The sequence below is a fragment of the Sander lucioperca genome, chromosome 24 (assembly GCF_008315115.2).
Source record: "Sander lucioperca isolate FBNREF2018 chromosome 24, SLUC_FBN_1.2, whole genome shotgun sequence".
Lineage (NCBI taxonomy): Eukaryota > Metazoa > Chordata > Actinopteri > Perciformes > Percidae > Sander > Sander lucioperca.
The window spans coordinates 5,987,659-6,014,826 of record NC_050196.1 but is presented as its reverse complement, the minus strand read 5'-3'; the positions used below and the strand labels follow the sequence as shown (position 1 = coordinate 6,014,826).

The following is a 27,168-nucleotide window of genomic DNA, read 5'->3' as shown; positions in this document are numbered from 1 at the left end:
CAAAAAGTATGCCCAGCCCAAACGGGCTTACAAGACACCATTACCAGATACCAGATACCAAAATAGCAACATAAATTAAACAAACATACCTTCTTGTCTTTTTGCCATGCTTTAGAAACAAAAGTCGCCAACTTAAATATATATATATATTAAATCTAAACAACCACTCCATTTGGTCATCATCAGTACACCAGAACATTTGTAATATAAAACACAAACAGAGCCTATTGGATCGCTGTTACTGTGTAAGCTAAACACTACATTTTACACACACAAAAAAAACACCAAACACACGTCGTAATTAAAGCGTTTTCAGCTCGGCTTCACAACATGTCGTCCTATATTTCTGCGCGCTCCGGTTTGCGCATTCTCGCTACCAGCGGTCCCTAATACATCCATGTCAGGTCCTATGGATGAATAATAATAAAGGAAGTTCCACATGCAGTGGGCGGAGCAACTGTAAGATGGCTGTAAGAGGGCTCGGTCATATATAACCAATCAGATGTCTACACAGGCGCAGGCTACATATTTATATGGCGCTCCACTTGTGCGCATGTGTAATGAGGTCTAGTGGAAGCAGCAGAATGTCTGTGTTAACCATGGATGTTATAGTTATATCAACAGGGTTAACTGGGAGGCGATTATTTATTAGCTTTAAAATGTGAGTAGAGAGAAAACCAGCTATTTATTTTTACATAGTGGAATTAATATGGTTTATTTCTGGCCGACCTACATTTTTGCCTTAATTTAATGACTTAAATCCAGAGTGTTATGGTTTCTAGAGGGAGAAAAGGCATACATTTATGACCAAAATTAAACGTGTATACATATTTCTGAAGAATGCACCGACCGTCATCTATGAAACCTGTTGGATAAGATCGGTCAGACTTGTACTTAAAACCACGACATTGTTGAAGAAAATAAAAAAAAACATAACAGTCCAGGTTTTACATTTTTGTTTTTATTTGAGGTGCAACTGTCTAGTGCAATTGTAACGTCACATTTGTGATGGGCTGAGGAACATGCACAAAACATCGACATACTTCTGCTAGGCCTTTTCCTTTTCTTTGCCAAGTGTGTCATTATTGTGTTCAGCGCTCCAGTTGCACAACGAGCAACTCAAAAACACTTGGCTGTACAAAAAGAAACCATTGTCATTCATGAAAACAAACAAACAATATCACACGTCCCCAAGCGGTGGAACAGTCCAGATAATTTGAGTATTTGAGATAAGCAACGGCAGAAGAGAGTTCGCATACAGTACAATGCCGTATGTCACTGCAGGAGAGACAGCATCTTAGTGTCGAGGTAAATTATCCTCGTGTTCCCAACCTGAGTAATGACATCACAGGTAGTTTAAAACCTGGCAAAACCATAGATATATATATATATATATATATATATATACATACACACACATTTATATACACATATTGAATAAAACAACTAAAAAAGCTTTTATATATGTATCTATGGTTAGAAACCAGGCACTTGAATTGGAAATTCTTTATCTGTACAAAGTTCACTACTGAGAAACAGTCATGTCCTACTTATTTGCCTTTCCATCAATTACTTTTTTACGCATCACTAGGACGTTAATTACATCAACAAGAGCGGAAACATTGAAACAAACAAACTTCTCGTACAAAAACCTTGACTCCCTGCATAAATGTTGAATGCTCCATCCGAGACCGGGGAGAGTGCGTTGAAGGTGGGGATGGTAATGGGAACCTTGAAGAGAACAGAGTTCTCGAAGCGAAAACAATGAGGCACAGCTAATGTATATTTCGTAATCCTTTATAACCCCCTCTCAACCCTCAAACATCAAGAAGACATTATCATCGTCTTCAGATAAAGAAAAATGTAAGCTGGGCTGTTTGACTCTCATTCCAGATGGGTCGTACACATCTTTATAGTTCGTCCGCTGTTAATATCGTCCGAAAGTGCATGGAACGCAGCAGTAAAAAAAAAAAAAAAAAAAAAGTGTGTGCGGATGGACAGTGCTGGGTTGAGGTGGGGGGGGGCCGAAGATGATGGCACACTTTCCACAGGTCACACAGCAAGGGATTCGACAGCACTGACAAGAGCGTGCAGCATACTCCCACTGATTGGCCGGGACCCCGCTCCTTCCTCCGCTGGCGGCTCTGAACAATGGCAGCGGCTGTAAGGGTCGACTGTCAGTTCCTGTCAGCTCTGTCCTTCCGCTCATCAACACTATATTGAAGACGACGATGGTCTGAGGCAGGTAATAAAAGCAGAGACACACACACACACACACACACACACACACACACACCGGTGCAATTTCAAAGTCTTTCAGTTCAATTAAATGTGCAACGACAACAAAAATTGTCCTCCGGTTCAGCTGACGTGTGCCCTCCTCGAGACGGTGGCATAGTCGGTCTTGATGTTAGAGTCAGTTCACAGTATGGCAAAACTTCTTTCTCCTCCTTTTCTTCTTCCTTCCATTCCCCCTATTTCTCATCCTCTGGGGGGGGGGGGCTTCTCCAGTGTGCCGTTTCTGTGTTACGCAGATGTGCCGGAGCTCTGTGTGGAAGGGAGGACTTGCGTGGTTCCGGCCGGGACCGGAGGCTGGGCGGTGCCATTCGGGGAGCCGCCAGTTTCTGTCTGTGCCTGAAACTGAGCCATTTGCTCGGGGCTGGCCAGGTTCTTGAGCAGGTTGTTCTCCTGCTCCAGCTGAGTGTTACGCTCGATCAGCTCTTTAATCTGCTCCTTCAGCACCTCCACCTCCTCGCGCACGGCGTACATGAGGTGGCTCTTCACCAGGTCCTGAGGACAGAGGGAGGAAGAGAGATTTGGTTAGCTATGTAATTAATCTTGTTTTCCCTCTTAGATAACACCTTATTCAAATCACATTTCTGTTTGAGGCTATTAACTCCTTGTTACACAACAAAACATATACAAAAATGCTATATACTTACATTTTTAAACCTTGTGTTTTCCTCAGGTCAAATTTGACCTGTTTTCAAAATTTTTAATATCAGGAACTTGGGTTTCTTTCAACCAAATTGCCTAAAAATAACATGTATGCCATACAAAGTTCTTCAGGTAACATGAATGATTACTTTCATAGACTTTTGGTTGTTTTATTCAATTTTATGGCATTTAAAAAAAAAAATGTAAATGGTTTCAAGACAATATCAGACTAAACTTTATTTATTTACTTTAATTATCCATCCACATCCTCTGATCTTCACTATTAGTCAAAATAATTCATAATTCAGAAAAAGTGACAAAAACGTTGAAAAACACGTGAAAAATTTCGACTAAAAGCCGTTGAAAAAAAGTGACAAAATCATGGAAGAAACGACAAAAAAACAACAAAAACGTTGAAAAACACGTGAAAACTGTCGGGGAAAAAAACTACAAAAAAAACGTGAAAAAAACGTGACAAAAACGACAAAAGAAACGACAAAAAGCGCTGAAAAAAAAGCGAGAAGTTAAATAGTTTTTGTATAATGTCATAAAAATTAGGTTTATTGGCCATGAATTAAAAAAAAAAAAAAAAACGACGGAAAAAGCACCAAAAGTTGATGGTGGATGGGAAGACAACACAAGGGTCAAGTCAAACCACATTGGAACTAAGACTATTATTCAATGAAATGATTAGTTAGGCATTTATCTGCAAATGGACTGGACTGTATTTAAATGGCACTTTTCTAGTATTAACGACTACTCAAAGTACTTTTACATAGTCCAGGAACCATTCACCACACACATTCATACACTGATGCCGTACAATAGAGGATGGATACCCGACGGTACCAGATTGGCCGGGCTGGGTTCGGACAGATGCTGTATTTAGAAATGATGTTCGGGTTCGGGTCGGGCTGGGCTTGGTCACATCAGCGCGATAAGGCATTGAACATTTTAAATTTTAAAAAAGCTTATTATGTAGGTGCGCACCTGTGTTAACATGCGCTTGTTGCCCCGTGTGCGCTGATGCGCTCATCTGTTAACATTTCTGAATGCCTTCCTACAGTTGCTTAATAAAAGCGTGCTTTCCACGCAAACAAACATATGTGTCATTATTATGAGAAAGAAAAAAAAAAAAGAAAAAAAATCGAGATTTAAACTGTGTCGGGCTCGGATATAAATATCTTAGCGCCTGTCGGACTCAGGCCGGGTTCGGTTACTGCTCTGTCGGACGCGGGCCGGGCTCGGACAGAAAAATGCGGCCCGATCCGCACTCTACCGTACAAGGTGCCACCTGCTCATCAGATAAACATTCACACACATTAACACTCCAATGGCGCAGCATCGGGAGCAACTCAGGGTTCAGCGTCTTGCCCAAGGACACTTGGACATGGAACTGTAGGGCCAGGGATCGTCAATGAAGATCTGAACTGAACATTTTTCAAGCCAAATTGCAAATGTTTGCTGGTGCCAGCATCTCCTAAGTGATGATTTACTGCTTTTCTCTCATTTGTAAATTTTATATTTTGGGGTTTTGGACTGCTGGTCAGACAAGTAATTTGAGGGTGTCACTTCAGGCTCTGGGGAATTGGGATGGACATGTATTCACTTTTTTTTTTTTTTTTTACATTTTAAAAGGCTAAATCAAATTCTTATCAATTAATCATAAGTCACTTAATTGACCAACATGTCAATCAACAAAAAATGAATGGCAACTGTTTTGATAATGGATTATTCATATTAAACACAATGCGGTTCCCGTTTCTCAAATGTGATTATTTCTATTAGGTATATCACCAGGTTTTGGACTGCTTGGACAAAACAAGCAATTTCATAACGTCACTGTAGTCTTTAAAGACTTGTAATTGGCATTTTTTGGACATTTTGTATATTAAATGAGAATCAATTAATAGAGAAAAAGTCACCACATTATATCGATAGTAAAACTAGTTGCAGCCCCGTCACAAACTCCACGATTCACACATACTTCTTGACTTCTATTTTTTAAATGTGTTTTGGCTCGTCCATGTTTTTATTTAATCTACGCGCGCGCGCACACACACACACACACACACACACACACACACACACACAGTTAAAAGGCAAATTTTGCAGGACCGACAGGAGGAAAACAAGGCCTACATGAATTCCTCAGAAGAAGGTGGCATTTTTCAAAAGAGAAACAGCTGTATAGTGCATTCCCATGACGATGCTCGAGCTGCGTGCTGTGCCAGGCTGCTGAAGGAGGATCTGCGTTTAATAATCTGAGCATCCCTCCTCTGGTCCCGCTCCTCCTCCTCCTCCCTACCCCCGGCACGCAGCGAGGGAACAAAATGTTCCTGCACCGGGGTGGGAGGAGCCAATCACCGGCAGAGTTATTTATACTGAGCCGCGGGCGGTAGGGAGGCTGCTGCTTGCCTAGCAACACGGGACAGAGAGAGGGGGGAGAGGGCGAGGGACTAGATGTTTATGCATGAGAAAGAGAGCGAGAGGGGATAGCGTGTGAACCTTAGCCTGGCCAACATCAAGTTGCCAGCAAGCCGGAGGTCATCGGTCTAAAATCCTGACAGTGCAGGAAACTCCTGTTGCCTCTAATTAACAAACCAGCAGGTGCATATATGCGGGAAATTGTGTGTTTTTACGCTTTTGCAGCTTTAATGTCTACTAAAATGCGCGTCTACCATGCTTCTCTCATTCATTCATTCATTCATTCCTACTTTAACCTCTATATAAAAACATAACATCTTACCAATATTATTTAACAGGCAATCAAAACATGACAAAATAAAAGCAAACAGTTGTGAGGGTCCTTAAGCTTGGCTTAACGTTACATAACATGGGCCTATTTACAAACACTGTGCGTGTAACAGGAGTGGGTTTTTTAGATGCTTACCATTGCTTGTTCAATCTTGTTGTCAATGGCCACCACACTTGCACCGGAAGAGCTGAAAAGCGGAACGAAAAAAAGATGTTGATTAGATATACCAGCGTTGCATTAGCTGAATGCTGCAGGTTGGATTTGAAAATGTCTCCATCGGAGGGGTTATAGCATAGACCGTAGACTGGTATTTGCGGGACTATGCTGACAATTAAAACACAAATTAAAAAAAAGCCCGAGGTATCACATTATGAAGCTGTCATTAGCAAAACAAACATGTTATAGGCTAATTCAGGGGAAAGCTCAATTTAGTGTCTGCAATAAAGCAAACGGAGGTCGAGAAGGCAGGCTTTGACTTTGATGGCGGAGAATCAATGAGCCAACATTTCAGGCACGGAGCTTCCGTTTTTAATCTACCCCACATCGCAAATAAGATAGTGAGATTAGTGCGTTAACGTTACCTATTGTCAAGCGCGACTGATGCACTCTCCTTTCCGAGCACAGAGGACAGAAACGATATGGAGAAATTCCTCAGATGACAAACGCCAAGATCCATCGCCACCGTATAACATTGGGAATTCATGCTATCCTGGCCATTAAAACCCCCGAAGGCGATTCTTCGGCTGTGCAAACTGGAAATCCAGTGGTATAAAAGTAGAAAATATAGCGCATTATTGAGGGCAGGATGTCGGGTCTGCTCTCCGGGCGACCGTGGAGCTCGCAGCCGGGACAGAGCACACAAAAGACTGCAGCTCCGCGCACCGCGGCTCCCCTCTCTCTGGATAATGCATGCAGGGAAAACAGCGCCAGCAGCCGCGTGATTGGCGGAAAAGTGAGCTCATTAACATAATGCGTGCGAGAAAATGGTGCCGCGGAGCCCCGGATTGGAGGAAAGGTCGCTCATGGTAATGATTTATGCAACATATCTCTACCTGCTGCACCGTCCTCTATAAAACACCGCATCCAACCACGAAATGAAAGAGGGGACTGCCTCGACTTAAACGGGACAAACACAGCAATTTATCAGCGGACATTTAGCTGTTTGTCTCGTCTCAAACTGCGATATTAATGTGTTGTCTGTTTCATGCTTAAATTGGCTTAAATGTGGACTGCAGGTGATGGGAAAACTTTGACTGAAACAATGTCTCCACCTATCGGCGCGCGCGCGCGCGCACACACACACACACACACATAGTGCGTGGCACTATCTTTGTGGGGACCTGTCATTGACATAATGCATTCCCTAGCCCCTTACCCTAACCTTAACCATCACAACTAAATGCCTAACCTTAACCCTTACCCTAACCATAACCTAATTCTATCCCTAATCCTAAAACCAAGTCTCAACCCTCAAACAGCCCTTTAAACTTGTGGGCTCCAGCATTTTGGCCCCCACAAGTATACTGGGCTCCCGGTTTTTGGACCACACGAATATAGTTAAACAAGAACACACACACACACACACACACACACACACACACACGATAAGTAAACATAATCAATTGCCCACGAGCTGACCCTGTGGCCTCAGTAAAGTCCATCTGTGAGAGTAAATAAGCATTTACACACTGAAAGTCTGCGGAGTGGAGTGCTCCTCCTATGTCCTTTGAATCAGACAGTTTGAATGTGTAAAATGGGAACAGCCTGTTCTGAACAATAAAACAGAACCACTCCTCTGTTCTGTATTAGGCTCTATGATAAATTATTTAGGAGTTGTCCCAAGTTTTTATTTTGCATGTCTGTGATGTGTGATAGAGCTGAATCCCTGATTCAATCGACAGAAAATGACTGGCCAACCATTTGATAGTAAATGACTTGTCAAACTATACTGGGTTGGTTTCAGCCACTCAAATGTGAGGATACGTTGCCTTTTCTCTTTTTATGTCATTGTAAATGTATTTTTGGGGTGTGGGACTGTGGGTCAGACAAAATAAGACACCATCACCTTGGACTCTGGGAAAATGTGATGTCCATTTTTTTTTTTTTTTTTTTTTACAATTTTCTGACATTTTATGCATGAATGATCGATTAAAAAAAAAAGGATTAATCGATAACGATAAAAACAGTCAGTTGCAGCCCTAGTTAGTCTACTTGAGCAAAAAAAAAGTATCTATTGTTAACTAATATCATTTTCTATTAATGCATCCTCAGATTCTAAGGCAACCACAGTTAAAGTTTTGGTATAAACAAATGATAACAGCAGTATAGTTTAATAACATGAAATGGGATCTTGTAAAACAATAAAAGTAAGAAGAGGGAACTATTGCAACTAACGGTTATTTTATTTATCGATTCATCTGTTTAGTTGTACGATTAAGTGTTCAGTCTATAAAATGTCAGGCAGTAATTTAAAAAAAGCCCATCACAAGACAAACGGTATAAAACCCCCAAAAATATGAAGTTTACAAAACAGCAATATATAATAACAAATGTGGGAGAAATCTGAGAAATCACTGAAACGGTTAATTGATTATCGAAACTTGAAGACTGATTTTCTGTCCGTCAACTAATTCATTAACGGCTAATCTTTTCAGCACTAGAAGGAACATAATCGAAAGCAAAAAAAAATTATTTGTTCCAGCGTCTCAAACGTGAATATTTGGTGGATTTCTTATTCTTCTAGAATATTAAACTGAAAATCTTTGAGTTTTGGACTGTTGGGAGGGCATAACAAGTGATCTGAAGACTCTGGGAACTTGTGATGGACATTTTTCAAAAGAGTAATTGAATAATCAGGAATATTATTGGTGGTCATTAGTTGTAGCTCTAATATAAAAGAATTGCAGGACCTTTGATAGTCGCTGCACCCGTTGTATTATCCCTTGTGTTGTCTTCCATTCGACCAAGTCATCCTGAAGATCAACACTTTTTCTGACGTTTTCGTCTCTTTTTTTCCAATGTTTTGGGCTCTTTTTTATACGTTTAACGCTTCTTTTCACTACCATTTATAAACACTACTAACACCAACTTATTACCAGTTTTACACTCATTTTTGGAATTCATGGTCAGTACACCTCATTTATAGGAAATTATACCTAATTCTTGAGTTAAAAAAGCAGAAATTCTGAATTATTTAGACTCATACTAAAGGAAGGATAATTAAAGAAGGGTAAATGTCAATGTTCAGTCTGGTTTTGAAACATTTTTTTTTTTTTTTTTTTTTTTTAAATGCTAATTTTTTTTATAAAACACCCAAAAGTCAATGAAAGTATCCTATCTTTTGTTGTACTTGCGAAGCGTGATGTATGGAATCATTCAAATAAGGTAGTAAGGTAGACATTTTGAAGAAAAAAATAATTTTGACCCGAAGACAACACAAGGGTTAAACATTAATGACGCACATGCCACTTGAATTACACAAAAGGCAGATTCAATCAATTCTTTTTTGATTGAATCATGGGTCTAAATTACTCAAGCAGCACACAGAGACAACAAAAACAAGACTGAAACTAAAAAACGGTCAGGGTGTGGTTTTCTTTTCACACTCCTGACCACACGGACACATTTTAATTCAATCAGTATGAGCTAGCTGATCTCTAACTGCTCCTTATTCACACCTTTCATCGACTTGGACTGGACCCATGTAACAGCTTCGATCAAGCTTTAAGCACCAGTGGTATAAGATCTTTGACTCCACGTTAAACACCTAAGGTGCTTACGTTAGTTGTGTTAAATCTCTGGCTGGAACATTCATTTGAGTAAGTAGAAGTGTGTCAACATGGGAGTTTGGGGATCAGAAACTCGTCTTAAGAGATGACAAACCCCTCAGCCTGCTCATATCTTTCTATTTTAAGGGTTCAACAGTCAAGGGAACTCTGATGGGATCGAGTGATTTTTTTTAGAAAACTGGAAAATAATGTTTGTAGTGACTTCTCCTTTTTCCTTCTTCCAAAAGGATCAGGGTCACATGCATGCACTGTTTTAGAGACCCTATTAATATGTGCTTATGCAAAAAAAAAAAAAAAAAAAACTATGTTGGAGACGAATATTAAACTCTCTAGAGAAACTGGTTGTTGGGTGCAAAAAAAAAAAAAAAAACTATAGGAAAAATGTGTTTTTGTAGGTTGTAAATTTGAATGTTGGACAAGCTGATTTCATATTTGTTGATTGGGTATGGGAGACAGGAGTCTATTAGTGGTGTGAAAACTGAGCAAAGAGAAGCAAATATGGGCTGACTGGATCAATTGAGGATCTGAAACACAATGCTTATCTGTGGCATTTGAGATTGCAGGGAAAAAAATAAACTGAAAGCAGACAAGATAAAGTCTTAATGCTGGATCTGTCCAGGACCACATGTACATTAGCCAGCCTTGCTTTCACACTTGCACACAGTTAGATGTAACATGCGTGTGCAGAAGCAAGAACATTGTGTCCTCAAACATATGTATGGCCCTTCGGGGCTGTGGAGCAGGTGTATGCACACGCTGAGGTGATGTGCCTCGATTCCTTGCTGCAGTTAGAGGCACCACACTCAAGTGCCAAGTTAGATTTGAAAACTGCAGGTGTTAAGTTTCCTGGATGAACGCTTTGATAACTGCAGCCCCTACTGGCATTTTTCTCCTTCAACAATGGATAGAAAAAAATCACTGAACTGAACGCCACAACAACATTCAGACAGATACATCAACACAAAGCCCTTTGTTTAATCCCTAGGCTGCTGCAGTGGACCTGACCCCCCCGCTACACCACCGCCGACCCCCCCCCCCCACACAATGTAACACTACAGCCATCGTTACCTCTTCAGATGCTTCTCCAGCTCCCAGAAGAGCAGCTTTAACGCCATGGCATCCCTGCCCTGTGCTCCTCCTGCCCCAGCCAGCCCCTTCTCTCTCATTGAAGCTCTCAGGCTCAAACACGCTCTCCGACCAAACAGAGGGCCTCTGCCACACGGCCCACCGAAAACACCCCAAAAAAAACACCACCACCACCACTGCCGCCGCACCTCCTCCAATCTCCTGACCTGCGCCCTTTGGCCCTAACCCCCTGCTTAGCTTAGCTGTGGGAGATTCACATAGGAGAGCATGGCCAACAATGGAGGATGGGGATGTGAGTGTGTGTACAACAGGAGTACGAGTCCTCCTGATTGCCCTCTTACTAAGCCCCAATCACATATAGACTCTCAGCCGATTGGGTGCATGATAAGGGAAAATTAGTGGGTGGGGTGTGATGTCACTGCATAAGAAGTCATGTCACCTCCCCTTCTGTTATATATAACAGCCAGTAGAGATTAGGGTGATCCGTCCAATGGGATGAGCTACTTTTGACCACACACCCTGCTAGCACACTAACAGCCTCCTACAAGCCACTCCCTTCGGTTTGCAACCTCAAACTCCTTTCTTGTTCGTTTCCTGCAGCATCCTCTCTGTGATGGACGTGGGAGTGGTACCCTATACTCTAAGCCTCCTTGTATCAGTTTCTAGTGAAGAGTGAGTTCATTTTCCCTTAAATTCCCTGAAGATAACCACAAACATCCACCTCCTGCATCCCTCACATTTCCTCACACTCGTGCCCCTCCTTAAGGTATCTCAAGGAGAATGTGTATTGTGTACCAACCATGCCTTTAGCTGTCTTGTCACTCCACATCAGTGAATGCACACTGGATACACACTCACAGTATGGGTCTCCACTGGAGCAAGGCTCACGTGTAGCTCTGTGTTAGCAGTAAAAAAAAAAAAAAAAGGCTCCCACACAGGCACGATCACAACAAGATGGCTATCTAGATGGTAGATCAGGCAAAGAGCTGATGTAGGGCACAAAAACTAAAAGCATCAACACTGTATCTCAGCCGTTAAAAAAGCGTTGAGTAGAGGAACTGTAGAGAACAAAGGGAAGATGCAACCCTAATTGAAGATGGTGCGCAGTTGTGTGGACCACAAAATGGCGCCGAGGGGCGCGAAGAGTGAGTTTGTTGGTGGGATTGAGGCTCAGTGCCTGCATGAAATTGTTAACCTCATTAGGTGAAGGTCACATATTCTTTTCTTCCCTCCACTGCGTGTGTCACTAAATCCAAAATTCGAGGGCTAGAAAACAAGAGCCTTGAGAGTTTTTTTTTTTTTTTTTTTTTTTTTAAAAGGAACGGGAGATTCAAAACTACCATTATTGATTAGTGGCAATTTGTTTTTCTAAAGTTTATTTGTAATTTGAAGACAAAGCTCTTCTCATACTGTATATCTGTACATTGTGCACTTGCAGGTTTGGGGTCAGTGTACGCATGCCCCACTTGGAACAAAAGGCTGAGGGGAGCGTTCGTCGATGTGGAGACAGTTGACATTCAGCCAATCGCTGATGGTGCAACAGACTCAGCTCAGCCAATGGTGAGAGACGTTCATCACAGACGGGATGCTTTCATTCATTATGTATCCACGTCCATCTAAAGCTTGTGTATGTGAGCATGTGCAAAAGGCTGACCCATATATTACCTAACCACTATGTTAAAGCTTAATGTATACTTATACTACACAGGCTATAAGGAAAAGTAGTGATCAGGTAATAATACTTTGTTTAAGTCACTTCAATGCGTCCTTATTGGCGAGGCTACCATGTTGATGTTACACCAAGCTATTAGATTTGATTAGTCAGGTAATGAGGTCTTGAGCTTGCCTAACTGTGAATAAAACAATTAACAGGCAAAGCTCATCAAAACAGCATCTTCACCCATCACAAAATGCTTTCTAGTCAAGACAACCACAGCCATATTAACCACAAAACGGTTACCAGCTACATGATTTTAAGGAGATCTGAATAGAAAATAAAAGTGTGGTGGTGTCCTTCGCCTTCTTCTTCGTCACACCCTGTGGAGCTTACATAAGGGCAGATGTGTAGCCACAGCGTAGCAGCAGACGATGTGGAGGAATAAAAAAAAAAAAAAAAACAGATGGTGAATGCGTTGCCCGCATGGTTAAACTATAAATTGTCATTGCAAAACAAGGAGTGAACTATATATATGTGAGAAAAGTGACACCTATCTTTAAATCAAAATCCTTGTAGTTTTAGGCTCTTAACTTTAAGAAACGCTCAATTTTGTACTTTTTTGGGCGTTTCTGTAGATTACACAGCGGCCATATTTTTCAATCTTTGAGATATGAGGAGCCATAAAAAAACAAAACTCAGACAGCTAAACTGAGAAGGCTTACATGTAAATTCAGAAATATCTTAAGAGAGTATATGACTATATCATCATAATATAGATTTTTTTTTTTAAGAAGAGCTGAGAGTAAAAGAAGGCAGAGGAGAAGATATATTTAAGCTCCAGTGTTCCAGAAAAGTGTAAAATCAATAGTGCCAACAGAAACCTGAATGCCTTCTTGTGTATTTGCTGTATACACTTGAAGGCGTCTCCCCATTCTACCACAATCATTCCTTTATCCACATTCTCTCTCACAAAAGCCTCCAGCTGAGTGGAAGTAACGCTTCCGCCTTACTTTATTGTGCCGTTTGAGTAAAAGCAGAGCTGGGCCATCACTCTAGCTGCAGTGTGTGGTCTTGAAAATGATCCAACTCTGCCACGACTGTAAGTTATAACCGAGGACATTATAAAGCAATTAGGGAAGTGACTTGGAACACAACACAACATAAAAGTAACTCACAAAAACCACCAGTAATATTGGGTTCACTTTTTATATCCATCCTCAAATTAATGTTTCCCTGCTTCACTCCTTGCATGTTCCCTCTTTTTTTTCATCGGTTTGTATGCCGCTCTGTGATTCGCCCACCTCCTTCCGCGTCACTTGTCCTTAAGCAGTGAGGAGACATCAGCTGGCATGTGTGTCCTGTTTATGTGTGAGGCTATGTTTGCAAACTGGCAGGATCCGGTTTCGGAGGCTTTTTACACAGAGGAGAACCAAGGCCGGCAGCAAGATCAACCCCACTGCACGCGCGTACGTGTACGTGTACATGTATATGTATATGTATATGTATATGTATATGTATATGTATATGTATATATATATATATATATATATATATATATATATATACATATATACATACATACATATATACATACATACATACACACACACACACACACGCAAATAAAGTGTGTTTATATCTTCCAAATTTAGAAATCAAAAAACAACAGAAGAACAAGATTTGATGAAAAGAAAAGGGACAATTACATGATCAAATTAGTACCTGCTGCATGCAATTATGTTTCTGTTTTCAAGGTATAATTCATGAATAGGGAAAGCGTGCGAAGATAGCAATAAAAAAACTTCTATTCGCAACTGGGGATAATCTCCTTTGATCTTTGCACAAACAAAGAGCAGGAACACCCTAAAACTAGACCAGCTCTCATGGCATCACAGAGCTTCAGGGCAGCAGCTCTGTAGAGCGTAAGTGAATCGGTCTCTGCAATGCACGCAATGCCTTACATAACAGACCTCTGTGCCATATGGGCTACGGAAGAGACTGGAGAGAGAGACAGGGAAGAAAGAAAGGAGACTGAGCGCCAACATCTCTACTGCTTTAGTGACACTGCAGACATGCCTTGTTCTTCTGATGGATGGATGGATGGATGGGGTTTTAATTTTGGACACTGTCACACATTCCTCACCCACTATGAAGTTGAAACACATTTTTAATGGAGGTAAAAATGAGGGAGGGAGTTTTTGTCTTTTAGGAAGGAATGTGTGATATATAAAAATGTCAAAAAGATGCTTTCATGCATGAAAGATTTCCCAAAGTCTAAGGTGAAGCCGACAAATTGCTTGTTTGGTACAGTCCAAAAGATATTCAGTTTGCTATTAAATAAAACTAAAAAGCAGCATATCCTAACCTTTAGCCGCTGTATTAGAGAACAATAAATATCGAAATAATTGACGATTAAGTCTACTGATGCCCAATGAATCAGTAGCTTTTCATTTAATCTCTGGCATGTATGCTCCCACAAGCACTAGAGATGTTCCGATACCAATATCGGTATTGCCTCCGATACTGCCTAAAACGCTGGTATCGGGAAGTACTGGAGTTTATGCACTGATCCGATACCACATGATAAAGCCCTAAAGAAAATCTACGTTAAGTAGTTTTTTTATGTTCTTTTTCCGTTATAACTGACTATCAAACTGGATAATAATATATTATTGGAGTGACTAATATAACTATTTACGGAAAATATTGTTAAAGCTTGTGTCATCATGTGATGGTTGTGAATGGTTGGTGCCCCTGGGCACTGGCCCCAGTGCCCTTACGGATAATCCGGGCACGGTGACAAATTTCACACGTAAAATTGGGATTCAACAGCCCCCTACCCTCACTCTAATCCATTTGTAAATATTACACAACCTCACGATACACTGACAACATTAAAAACGTCACGGAAGTTGTGCTGCCCACCCCCAGTCACAAGGATCTGCACAGTGTTACTGCTGTGAGGTTTAAGGGCTCGATGTCAATGTAAACAGAGTTACTGTCATGTGCGTTCACAGTGAGGATCTTCTCAGCAGCAGTTGAGAAACTTTGTTCCAGGCTCTCTGCAGCGTACAGGCTTCATGCAGTGATCGGAATGTGTTTTCACAGTAGGAAGGGTTGAGGCTCTGACACAAAACAATCCAAACTGGCTTTACGCAGAATATTATTGTTTCTTTTTACCATGAAGTGTCACTTTCAGGGGGGAGATTTATGTTTTTCCTTGACACGCAGCAAAGGGCTGCAGGTCAAAATCGAACCCAACGCTGCGGCAAGGACCGAGCCCATGTACAGTCATGTGAAAAAATTAGGACACCCATGCTAAAGTTGACTAAAAAGAGGAATAAAAAAAATCATCTTTTGCAAATTGATCTTAATGCCTTAATTGAAAAAAAATGAGGAAAAATCCAATCTTTAAGGACACCAGTTTTCTTTGTGAATGAATAATAATCATAAATAAATAAATCATAAATAAATAAATGTTCTTCCTTAAAATAAAGGGGGGATAAGTAAGTACACCCCTATGTTAAATTCCCATAGAGGCAGGCAGATTTTTATTTTTAAAGGCCAGTTATTTCATAGATCCAGGATACTATGCATCCTGATAAAGTTCCCTTGGTCTTTGGAATTAAAATAGCCCCACATCATCACATACCCTTCACCATACCTAGAGATTGGCATGGTTTTAGTTCAGTTAGCCTAATAGCTGGTTTGATTTGCATTGAGAGATGATTTTATGGAAAGTACCCCATGTCAATCTCTAGGTATGGTGAAGGGTATGTGATGATGTGGGGCTATTTTAATTCCAAAGGCCAAGGGAACTTTATCAGGATGCATAGTATCCTGGATCCATGAAATAACTGGCCTTTAAAAATTATTAACTATTTAACATAGGGGTGTACTTACGCCCCTATGTTACTTATGCCCCCTGTATTTTAAGGAAGAACATTTATTTATTTATTTATTTACGATACATTATTATTAATTAAGGCATTAAGATCAATTTCCTAAAGATTTTTCAAACTTTAGCATGGGTGTCCTAATTTGTTCACATGACTGTACATGGGGCGCACGCTCAACCAGGAGAGCTACCAGGGCGCCCCCTATAAAGTGCCCTTGAGCAGGACACATTGCCTGTCTGTTTAATGGGCTCTTTACTGAACTTGATCTCTGACAAAAAAGACATTCAACAAAGCATCACATTAGATTAATATCCATCTAGTCTCCCAGGACGAAGCGGGATACACCAGATACTTTTAAGTCTACTTAAGATTTTTTCCATTTTTTTTTTGTCATTTTTGAACTCCTAAACAACACGCATGGCTTGTCTAAGCATTATGTATAAGCATTGGATGAGCATTATCCTAAGCATTAAGTTAATTATGTGAAATTACATTGAGCGCAACTTTAATTCAATGGCAGGTTACAAGTTGCTCAGGAGTATCTAGTATTCTCCTCTTGCAGTAAGCTCAGCTGGAAACACCCAGGTGTTTTGCCACCACATGTTCAATTATAGGACATGAAATATCACACATCTCCCTCTGTGAGAAAATACCTGAAGGGGAAAAAAAATGTTTTTAAAAACCTCTCTCCTGTAGACACCTGCCAGTTCACACACATGCACACACACCATAAATCATCCCGAACTCATAAACACGCTCCTGCTGAGAAATGCAGACAGACATGCATGCATGGACACATTTTACATTCTCTACTCAAGAATCTGCAGCTCTGCATGAAGGCACAAGGCGAGCAAACGTGACACCAGTCTCTACTTGGCTCTGCACCCCAGTCTCCTAAACCCACCTATGCCCCCACCACTGCGAACTAAAAAATGAACCGGTCAGAGCCGGGTGATGTTCTGATCTAGCTGCATTAAGGTCTTCGCACACATCCGAGATGCACCTTCAGAAACGACCGCAGAGCCTGAAACGTACACACAATGTCATCTCAAGGGGGACTCAAATATTATGATGTCTGAACAAAAACGTGCATGTGATGCAACAACAAACTCAAAATGTGTTACTCGGTATAAAAATCACTCATAGTGCAAGTACAAGTTGACTGTAATATAATGGGAGAGCCATAGATCAAATTGATCCACATAATACCTGTACATTTTGTGTGTATTCAAAACGGGACACTGATAAATTCCGCTGTATACACTTTTGCAATAGGACATATAGAAGGGCTTCCAGAATAAGCTTTTTCCAAATAGTCTCATTCACAGATTCATTCAGAGTGGCTGATGTAATGCTGCCCATGGTAATCAATCCACCCCTAAAATAAGCACACCTACTGTGTTACAAACCCTGCCAAAGGATATATGCTATCAATCACTGTACTGCTGGGGCCTTCTGCAGCCAGTAACCACACTTATCAGATATTAAACGCATATATATATATATGAAGCCCAGAGAAGATCAACCACTCATTTCTGTAATTCATACATTGTGTGCAGGAAAGACCTTTCCACTTAGCTGTAAGGCACATTTTAGGTCAGTGATTCCCAAAGCATGTTAGGGTTATATAAACAACGGTTTTATGAACCAAGACTGCCACCTTGTGGGGTAACAGCAGTACAACAAGGTGAGAGAAAGAGCGTGAGAGGGAGAGAGACTAATGACAGTAAAGCTAATGTCTCTCTTGAAGCATGATTAGATGTCACATCTCATTAACAACTGACTTAGTAACTACCTTCTGGTTTGATTTATTGACCCTTAATCCAGGAGATCCCGCCCAAGAAATAAGAAGCACCTCAGGACTTATTGTTTCACAAAGCTGCTGTCCGACTTTCAGTTTAAAGAGCCACCAAACGGGAATAAGAATGCAATAAAACAGGCTGCAAATGGTGTACACGCACAGGCTGGCAAAACCTTGAAACTGGACTATCATATACTGCACGCATGATGTGCCAAATGCAAGCTGTCAGGTTGCTCAAAGACAGTACATTAGAGGCAGAGTTGTTTCCATATAAGCACATGACCAGGGTTCAAAATTAACGTGTTCATCTACCAGCCAAATGGCTAGTGAATGTTCACATTTGACCAGCCAATCAATACCATTGTTTGTTTTTTTTGTCTTTGTCTGGTACGTTCAACTCCATATGTGCAACCACTTAAAGTCCCTTAAAACGACCCCAACTGTCTTTATAAATGATTTCATTCCCATTTAAAAAAAAATATGGGCTTTGTAGGTACCTGGATAAAGAAATTTGAGAATTGACAAAAATATTAAATTGCTAAATAAGGACCACATCACATGAAATTACTTTTAAATGCAGATATTTGAAACATATTAAAGACTTGCACATAAACCAACAAAATATCTCTGAACATTCTATGATTTGTATATTGTGATTACAAGGTCTAAAAGTTTGATTTTAAAATTTTAATAAGCTGATGTGTCTCAGTTTATTCTTGTCTTTGTTACGTTTATTAGTCATTTAAGCGTGTTTAAACAAAGCAGCGGGACACCTAACATTCTTATGTTGGGGTGTGTTCACAAGAGCAGTGGTTCACAAATATGTTTGTTGTCAGGCATGACTCACTGCTCAGTTGTATGTTTGTACTATAAAGAGAGAGTCAGAATAGTGTATTGGTGTTACATTTACAATCTTAACGCTAAGTAAAAATTGTCTACAGCTTCTCCTGGAAACCCCGGGGATCCTCTACCATGGCACTTATAGAAGCTAGGATTTTCTTAAAATCATACATCATAACATCAACAGTTTTTGACTGTAGGTCCAAGCATTGATCCATATTTGGTCTTTGCCGTCGGGGAATCCCTCTACCTCAGTTTCTGGATGGCGAGCCAGTTAAAACCAGGCGTGTCGATATTAACAAAACACAAATCGTGAGTCAAAGCCAGTATAACTGCAGCGCTTGACAGGCAGCATATTATCACTAAAACACATGAAAGACCATCAGAGACTGAAGCGCCACATAAAAACAGAACAGCTTTCAGTCACGTACTGACATTAAAACACACAGGGCTTGAAGAAGCCAAATCTTTGAATCTTTGTGGCTAAAATCCATGCCTAACATATTATTCTTCTTACTTTTAGTACGTGCTCTAACCAACATCTTACCAGCAAGAAGAAAAAAAAGCTTTAATCTGTGTAGAGGTGCAACGATGAATCGATTAATCGATTAGTTGTCAACTATTAAATTAATCGCCAACTATTTTGATAAATCGACTAATCGTTTGAGTCATTTTTTTATTAAAAAAAAAAAAGATTTCTCTAATTCCAGCTTGTTAATGTGAATATCTTCTAGTTTCTTCTCTCCTCTGTGACAGTAAACTGAATATCTTTGAGTTTTGGACAAAACAAGACATTTGAGGACGTCATCTTAGGCTTTGGGAAACACTGATCCACATTTTTCACCATGTTTTGACATTTTTATAGATCAAACAACTAATCGATTAATCGAGAAAATAATCGACAGATTAATCGACTAGGAAAATAATCGTTAGTTGCAGCCCTAAATCTGTGCCTGATCATCTATTGATGCTGGGAAGTCATGAGATGAATAACGCTTTTAAAAACAGATCAGAAAATCAGAAAGTAAGCCTGCATCTCCAGAACATTACACAGCTTGTTGTCACTTTTTTTTATTATTTATTTATTTATTTTTTAAAGTATTCCATGTCTATTAGAAACAAGGCTCTTTTTGACAACCTTGTGCAACAGATTCTTCAATCTCTTACATCCCCCTTTTGGCACACCTGTTGACTGTTTTAGAGGCGATCGTGACTGATGGATGATATTATCACTTCACTTTGTATTCAGGCTGTAAACCCGTGACTCCTCGGTGCCCCTCAACTGCTGCTGCACACATGCATATATCATCAAAACAGTAGTAAATCACTGGGACTCAAACTCTAAAAGAATGCTGCTAACATCAAACTGCTGTGGGCAACTTTTAATGAGAAAAGAACAATAAAGATTGCACCTCTAACTTTTATGGCTCCAAAGGATCAGTCTACCATACATTACCCTAATAAAACTCACAAAATGTACTATGCCACTTCATATATATCTTTTGACATTTAGCTGACTGGGAAATAGAAAATACCACAGTATGGTAGTTTTGAACAAACAAGCACATGGTTCACAAGTTTTACACACCTTTGGCATGGTAATTATTACAAAAAAAATGCCTTGAACCAGAGTTTTCAATAAACTAAATATACAGATTATTTTGGTAAGGCTCATTGGCAAAGCATGCTGTACTAGAAGAAGGATGTAGACTGTGCTCACATAAGCAGAACTTTGTGATATTATTACACTATTTCTGCATCAAAAAACAACTTGTAGAGTCACACTTTTTGCTTGAGTGTTGAAACATCTCTACAGCTATTATAACTCAGTTTAAAAGGGGACTATTTTATACAGTGCATGCATTGCTTATTGCGGTTTACAAGGCTACAAACTGTGGCAAGCAACAAATAAATGCATTCTCTGAAACCTGTATGAAAAGTCATATTTCTCTGTAGTTGTTGGTGGAATGAGAAAAAAAAGGTGTGTGGACATCACACAGGCAACAGGTGTATAAAATACTAGAAGTGTGTGTATGAAAGTCACGAGTGCTTTCCTTCTACTGTGAAGCCCTGCTGGCAGCTATCCAAAAGTCAAATTATACTGGCACCGACCTGCAGGCTGAAATTCCACCCGGGGAGGAAAGAGGACCTGATGAGCCCTTTCATTTGGTAATATGGCTGTCCCTACGGCACTCTCACTGACATCAACCTCAGAGACGGATATAGAAGGACAGTAAAGCCTAGCAATACACAGACACACCCTCACATCCCTGTTTTACAACAGGACACAAGTCAACCAGGACACAAGTCAACCACACAGCTGTGCTAGATCTGGAGTTGTCAAAGTCATGGCAACTGCAATGTGCCTTTAAAGAGTTAGACTGGACTCTGATAACAAGTTATCACAACTGAAATTGAGAATGAATGCAGCTGTTTTGTGCTCTGTGTACAACAATCATCCTGGACAACTAGTTGTTGTTAAGTAAAAACAGAAAAAAAGAGTGATATGTCACAAACATGTTAAAGTCACTGTCTTCCTGTCAGAGTTGCAAGTCTGTCATTTAGAGTTGACCCAAATTAGAGCAACTATTTTCATAATCAATCAAGTCGTTTTTCAAGCAAAAAATAAAAAATAAAATAAAAAAAAAATCACAAAAACTATCTGCTGTCATTTTGTCTAATCTCTCAGGACTGTCGGTCAGACAAACAATTTGATGACGTCACCTTGCACTCTGGGAAAATGTAGTCCACATCTTTCAATTTTTTTTTCGACATTTTTTAGACAAAATTAGCAATCGTAAAAAGAACCGTTTGTTGCAGGATTAACCCAAATATTGTACTGTAAACAAAACGATCTGTCAATGACAAAAGCATTCAAAGATGGTGTTAATTTGTCCGTCTGATGTATTCATGTACGCCTCTGGTTGTTTAAATGGAAGAAAAAAACAACAATAATGCATCTGCGGTGGCCTTCTTATGTGCGGTCACCACTGATCGAGTTGATGTTCTGTTTGAGTTGATGGACTGTTTACCTTTTCATACACACCGTTGCCCACTCTCATTAGTAAATACGGGTGGAAATGCCTCATGGTTTTGGTCATCTATGGCACACACGGAAACACTGCACGTATGCAGGGAAAGGAGAGGGATATTTTAAGAGTGGAAAGGGAAGAACGGACTACAGTGTTTCCCTTAGGTTTGTGGAAGACTACGGTTTTAGGGGTCCTCCCGCAAGACAAGTTTGCTTTTCAATGAAAGAATATGCAATTTTACATCATTTTGGACCATGATTATAACCTTATCTGTGTCTAAAACGTTGGAAAAGCTAGAGTGGATGATAACACTCGAAAAGCTTAAAGACAAAACTTGCTAAAGAAGTCCACTGGGGACCAACTACAATAATTAGATCTGAGAAAAGTCATTTACTTTGTTGTAATGCTCACATTGATTTGGCTTATGTGGTGCCAAAAACAACACTGCGCCTAAGCTTTATAAAAAAAGGTAGGGAAAACCCTGGACTAGTTTTCTAGAAGGAAAGGGTAGAGGAGAGCAGCTAAAATGATACAAAACTGCAAAAGGAAAGGAGACCGAGAGAAAGAAAGAGAGGGTGACAAAGGGAAATCAAGAGACAGAGACAGATCGCAGAATGACATGACCATGAACAAAGCAGACACACACACACACACACACACACACGCACTACACTGTCTGCAGGACAGTGACCGATTCATGACAAGAAAACGGGCAGACACACTTTACAGAGACCATACAAAAGACACACGCGGTCACGATGGGGTGCCATGAATTGCCGACAAAAGCCTTCACACAGAATACAGCCCTGCTCTGTCTGCCGCTGAATGTGACTACGACAACGTTGAACCAGCAATTGCTGCACTCCCCTCGAGTTCAGACACAGTCTGGACAGCTGAAAATACATAACAGTTAGCTCCAGCTCACCAATGACCTGCTGTGCTGATAATTGAATTAGAAGTATGTTGACCGGTTCGCTCAGCAACTGTTGTTTTAATCATGGAACTACTCAGAAGTCTTTTATTTTTCTCCATTTCAAGTCTGATGTATATAGCATGTACTGTATATGTGCAACATTTGGGAGACCTTTTTCAGACAGAGAGTTTGCTAATTTGTTGCCAACTGCTAAATAAAAGCCATTATATTCAGGAATATGTTTTGTATTTCAGTTATGGGTGCTTGGGTGAGACTGACAGTACTCAGTCAAACAACCTCCATACCCTGCAGCCATAATTGTTGTACTCATACAACATGAAAACTGTTAAAACGGAACACAGGGCAGTATAGTGGTAACACTAGAGTGTTGCCACAACAGTGCTCAATTTCTCTGCAGCGAGAGTTTGAGATTTATGCAACACAACTCCTGATCGGGCCCTCTATAGTATCTACAGCACAGTCTCTGAATGGGGCACGGGAGATTTTTTTTCTAGGGCATCGACTCCATTTAGAAACTACCTGGAACTGCAATAACCACTTTTGAGCAGCAAAACATAGAACATAGGATTGAGTAATTGTACACATAAATAAACCACTGCACAGTTCCCTCAGGTTGGTGCAAATCAACAGATCCAGTGTCTAATAAAAGACTTAACCTAGCGGGAAGGAAGGGGGGAAAAGGAGACGCAAAAACTAAACAAGAAAGGAAGGACAGTGTGAGGCAGTACAACGGAGAAAATGCAGCCTTACTGACACAAAGAGTAATGGAGGTAGATGTGTGATGGCGGGGGGTCGACCAGGGTAGAACATCTGCTGAGTCACCAGCTCCCTCGGTGACTCAGCAACTCCACTGCCTCTACTCCAGCCACTGATATTTTTACGATAACATGTCCAGCGAGCTGTTTTTCAACTACTGTTTTTTGAAGGAACACAGAGCTACGTCAGGGGGACAGGGGATCAAGCAAATGGGACACTGGACTTCTAGATCTGAATGAAACTCAGGAAAAAAAAAACAAAAAAAAAACAGAGAAGATTCACTGCACATTTTGCCTTTGAATATTACTGCAATAGAAAGTATTTGTGAGGAAATGTTACGATGAAAAGCAGCCTGAACTACACGGTTCACCTACAAAATCTTCACCTGCAAAACAGAGTTTACATCAGAATGAACAGCTTTGGCAGCACAGGCCTTCCATCCTTACCTGTCCTCCTCTCCTTCAGCATGCTGAGTCCTGAGGCCTGCAGCAGCAGCGACCATGAAGGCGCTGGCCTCAGCTGACATCCCCATGTGGGCCAGGGTTCCGGCAGCGCCACCGGCCTGTGCAGCCCCATCCCCACCTGCTGCGGCCCCTAGCCTGGGCAGACCCAGCAGGCCTTGGTGCTGGAGCAGGAGCTTCTGGGCATCCTCCAGCTGGGATGTTCTTATGGAGCTCCCTCCTCCAGGGACCTGGGTGAAGGTGGCACCCGGGGTGAGGAGAGGCTGGAGGTCAGCTTGCAGTGCACTCAAAGGCATGTAGGGGGTCCCATGGGTGGGCGCTACTGGGACTGTAGCAGTGGAGAGGGACTGGACTTGTGGCTGTGGTTGAGGTTGAGTTGGCAGGGTCTGTGGCTGTCCGGCAAAGGTTGCCTGGGCAGCTGGGGCTACCGAACCTTGATGGGGTAGCTGCTGAGGAATGCTGATCGGTGGCGGTGCCATGACCCCTGAAACCGGCGTTATGGAGAGTCCTGTTGTAACATGCGGCAGCGGAGGCTGGACCTGGGTCTGGAAGGGAGCAGTAGGCTGGATAAAGTCTGGCTGCCGGACACTTCCCGGGGCTATGACCCCTCCATGGAACTGGTAGCCTCCTTGGGGTTGAGCCTGGTGGGGATCCACAGTATAGGGCAGCTGCTGGGGTATTACAGGGTGAGCCTGTGATGTCGCTGTAGAAGGGACACTGACAGGAGCCACTGGGTGCTGCATGTGGGTCCCACCAACAATCTCCTGGGGTGAAACATAGGTCAGAGGAGTGGTTTGTGCCAGTCCCTGTGGTGGGCTCTGCATGGCTTGTGGACTAGTGAAATCTTGACTCGGCGGCTGAAGCGTGTGAGGTGGCTGTACAGCAGGTATGCCCTGCTGACTAATCCCAGCGTTACCAGCCTCAGTCTCTACAGCCACCTCCACGCCTTTTGGTGCCTCAGATGTCGTTGGATGAGGAACCTCCTTTTCATAATACTCTGTACATGTCCATCTTCCTTTGCGGAATGGCTCAGAGTTAGTGTCTAGTTTGACCACCCTAAAACGAGAGCCAATAGCTGTCTGAGTTTGGGTGTGCTGGGTTTGAGCGTTGGGGGCAGCAGCAGAGAGTCCTGTTCCTCCTCCAACAGAAGCTACTTGTCCACTCACACTAGTGTTGTCAAAACCTGCAGGCCCAGAAGTAGAAGGAACTGCAGCAGCAGTGTTAGCTGACACATTAGGAACGTTCCCACTGCCTTGTAGATGTGGATCAGTGGCTGTCCCACCAACAATAGGGGCTAGTGGTTGGGTTGTTCCACCTGCAGCCTCCAACACCGGTGGCCTCTGGCTAGGCCCGGCTTTGGAAGCCATAGCTGGGCTGGAGCTACCCACGGGAGCAATGGGAAGAGCTGACAATGAGGGTTCAACTCCTCCCAAACTATCAGAGTGATGATGGTGGGGCTGGCTGTGTTGCTGAGGGTAATAATGAGACTGCATGGTCCCATTTACCATAGAGGTGTGCTGCTGAGACCCCTGAGGGATGGAATGATGGTGAAGAGGCTCGTTGGGTGATACAATTCCAGGTGTATCGACCCCATGGAAACTGTTGAGGGTCTCATCTGAAGAGCTTCTCTCCGGCACACCTGTATCTGTGGCCCTGGACACGGAAACATCCAGCATATCGGAGGAGGAGAGGTCTTCTGTGTGTGACTCATCCATATCATCATAGCTCTCGGTGTCATCTGCTAAACTGTTGTTGCCGCTCACGTTGATCTGAGCTGATGTGACACTTGTTATCTGGAAGCCGCTCTTCTTCTTCACCTGAGCGCCAGACACTTGGGACAGCGGCTGGTGGTGGAGTCCGGGAGAACTGGATCCAGCCTGGGTGGGATTGTCGTCAGCCGTGTTGACTCCACTGCCACCGGCGGAGGAGGAGGCAGGCGCGCCGCTGCTACCCCTCCTGTAGTGGTGAGCCGTTTTCCTATTCCCGGTCCCAGACGGGTCCCCAGTAAAGTCCTGGTGGTGCATCTTTACCTTCAATGAGTTGCAAAAGATCAAGAAGTGGCTTCTGGCTTCTGGCGCTACCTTCTAGCTGGGTCAGCTGCAGTACCGCGATACTAACGAGCCATAAGTCAGGTGATTTATGTCCTTTAAAAATCAAGCTAAACGATCCGGGCTGTCGTTACGTTGTCGAAACGCTAGCTCATAAGCGGTGTTACTCTTCTTAACACAAGTATTAATCCAACATCAGAAAGACATCAACACTGTATTCAATTGGCTAAGTAAATAAATAAAACAAAGAATGTGAAATTCAGCTAACCGTCGGTTAGCTTCAAGCTGTGTTGGGTCGCCAGTCGCAATTAGACACGCTCTTCCACAACTTGTCTCTTCACTACTTATTACGATTATTTTGAAGATATTTAGTGTCACAATTAAACACACAAAAATAAGTCTAGCCCAGAATAGTTTAGGTTTACTCAGGTGGTCTTCAAAGTGAACGTGAAAGCTTCTAGCTGGCCGGTGTATGTCGCAGGAATTCAGTCGTCGCGTCAATTCCTCTCTTGCACGTCGAGTCTCCTTTTTCCCCGAAACAAAAATGATCCTGGCGAAAAATAAACTTAATAGACAACGATGTCTAAATAATATCCGTCTTTGTAGTGGTAAAAAGTGCTCGCTAAGTCCATCTCGGTGTGTCTTTCAGTGTCCGTGTTTGCTGTATCATTGCCGGTGAGCAGCAGCAGCTAACGGGCTGTCAGTCTCAAAGGAGGGAGGAGGAATGCAAACACTGCAGCTGCGCATGCGCGTCACTGCCTGTTTCGTCAGACTTGTGCTACGTTCAAGCTCATTGATAGAGACATTTGTTTGTAACAACAATATTGGACACTCTATAACAAGGTATGCCTAAATACATTAAATAATTTCAATGTAGTAATAAACCTTTAAGTTACATGACAAATACTGTAGGCCTACCTGTAGCGGGTAAATTTCACAAGGCAAATATTAACGTTTTTCTGGTTGAATTCATTTTGTAGGCTACATTAACCTTTATGGCAAACAAAAAAAGTGAAGTGAACGGACAGTGTAATTTTTTAATATTTTTTTTCTGCAGCCTCTGAATAAGTCCTACTGACTTATCGATGTCATTGTTTATTTGTTATGTTTAGATATCTCATGTTTTATATTTCATTTACTTTTTCATATTGCTAGGCTATGTGTTTTTTTT

The 27,168-nt window shown here is 41.6% G+C and overlaps 1 protein-coding gene across 3 annotated transcripts; it reads right to left on the bottom strand.

Moving 5' to 3' along the window:
- Positions 1-945: 945 nt before the first annotated feature.
- zgc:65895 (uncharacterized protein LOC393546 homolog) lies at positions 946-26,736 on the bottom strand. Of its 3 annotated transcripts, none has more exons than XM_031291794.2 (3): positions 23,935-26,736; positions 5,831-5,882; positions 946-2,790 (listed from the first exon to the last, which is right to left on the bottom strand). In XM_031291794.2, the coding sequence occupies exons 1-3, from the start codon at positions 25,971-25,973 to the stop codon at positions 2,527-2,529; spliced, it is 2,355 nt and encodes a 784-aa protein (XP_031147654.1). In that variant the 5' UTR covers positions 25,974-26,736; the 3' UTR covers positions 946-2,526. The 3 variants fall into 3 exon arrangements, with proteins under 3 accessions (XP_031147654.1, XP_031147656.1, XP_031147655.1); XM_031291796.2 differs by lacking the exon at positions 23,935-26,736 and adding an exon at positions 10,552-10,782; XM_031291795.2 differs by lacking the exon at positions 23,935-26,736 and adding an exon at positions 6,277-6,599.
- Between the last annotated feature and the right edge of the window lie 432 nt (positions 26,737-27,168).

Bases quoted from the DNA above. Each gene is read 5' to 3' on its own strand.
- zgc:65895 (XM_031291794.2), bottom strand. From the start codon at position 25,973: ATGCACCACCAGGACTTTACTGGGGACCCGTCTGGGACCGGGAATAGG. The intron at 5,883-23,934 runs GTAAGGATGGAA...TCCGCTTTTCAG, and splicing joins GCTGAAGGAGAGGAGGACAG to CTCTTCCGGTGCAAGTGTGG. The intron at 2,791-5,830 runs GTAAGCATCTAA...CTCTGTCCTCAG, and splicing joins ACAAGATTGAACAAGCAATG to GACCTGGTGAAGAGCCACCT.